This window comes from Penaeus monodon, chromosome 29, assembly GCF_015228065.2.
Source record: "Penaeus monodon isolate SGIC_2016 chromosome 29, NSTDA_Pmon_1, whole genome shotgun sequence".
In the NCBI taxonomy this organism is placed as follows: Eukaryota; Metazoa; Arthropoda; class Malacostraca; order Decapoda; family Penaeidae; genus Penaeus; species Penaeus monodon.
The window spans coordinates 38,055,829-38,056,883 of NC_051414.1; the positions used below are offsets into that span (position 1 = coordinate 38,055,829).

At 41.3% G+C, this 1,055-nt stretch overlaps 1 protein-coding gene across 1 annotated transcript in view; it reads right to left on the reverse strand.

Annotated features, from left to right (window-relative positions):
- Positions 1-1,055, reverse strand: part of LOC119592244 (titin-like) — a gene marked incomplete at its 5' end in the record, with an annotated part of 41,989 nt that overhangs the window by 2,710 nt on the left and 38,224 nt on the right. Inside the window, 2 exon segments of the mRNA XM_037941079.1 lie at positions 369-541; positions 993-1,055. Coding sequence (XP_037797007.1) covers positions 369-541; positions 993-1,055 — 236 coding nt within the window.

Below are 1,055 nucleotides of genomic sequence, written 5' to 3' on the forward strand. Positions count from 1 at the left end.
TAAATAGTTTTTGTGATTGAAAGAAAAGAAAAGAAAATTGTATAAGATAAATAGATAAATAGTTTTAGTGATTGCAAAAAACGCATGTGTATAAGATTGCGAGGCGAGGAAGATTGGATATGAGAAAAATAGAGAGAAAAAATGTACTAGAGTAGAAGTTTGGGGAGCGAGGAAGAATGGATATGAGAAGTAATGCAAAATACCAGAATGTTTCGGGGTACTTTCACACTTAATTCTACATACGAACAAAAAAAAAATTGTCTCAAACGCAAAACAAGTCACAAAAGTACGCAAAAAAAAATCCTCCGCTATTTAATGCAATCGTATAGTTTCCCGCACGCTTTATACTCTACGAATGAGCCTTTTACCTCAATTCCTCTTCTCTCATCTGCATTTCTCTCAGCTCTGACTGGATCTTCTCCTCCGCTGTGCAGTGAGTCCGGCGATAAACCTGGTTATTCTGCTGTCTGAGAGGTTCATCGACGGCGTCTGATGGCTCTGTCCTCATCCGTGCGAGCGTCTCCCTCTGTACAACTGCAGTCTGCGAGCGACGGGGAAAGGTTAGCAGGGCGCTCGTCGGGATAAGGTGCTATTTTACATCATGTGAAAACGGATCTGGTTTAGTTATTTGATTCTCTATGGAGTAATGTGAGAAATGATCTGGATTAATTACTGGATTCTTTAATGAGAAATGTGAGAATGGATATGGATTAATTATATGATTCTTTATTAAGTAATGTGAAAATGGATCTTTATGCATTCATTCTCTATTGAGAAATCCACTTTAACGAATATGGGATCTGTATCTCGATAGTTTTAGATGATATAAAATCTAGTCTTTAAAAAAATATATATCACATTCACAAGTGACGTCCAAACACCTGGCGTCCACTTGGCAAAACAATTCCCGAAGAGGAAGGGCATGCCACAGGACGCAGAGCGCCGTCGGCCACGCCTTCTGCCAAGTAACGAACGCCAAGCGGAGGCTGTACCTTTGGTTCCACTCTCATGGGTCTGGTGGGGACGCCCCGGGATGTGGATGCCACGTGGGTGAG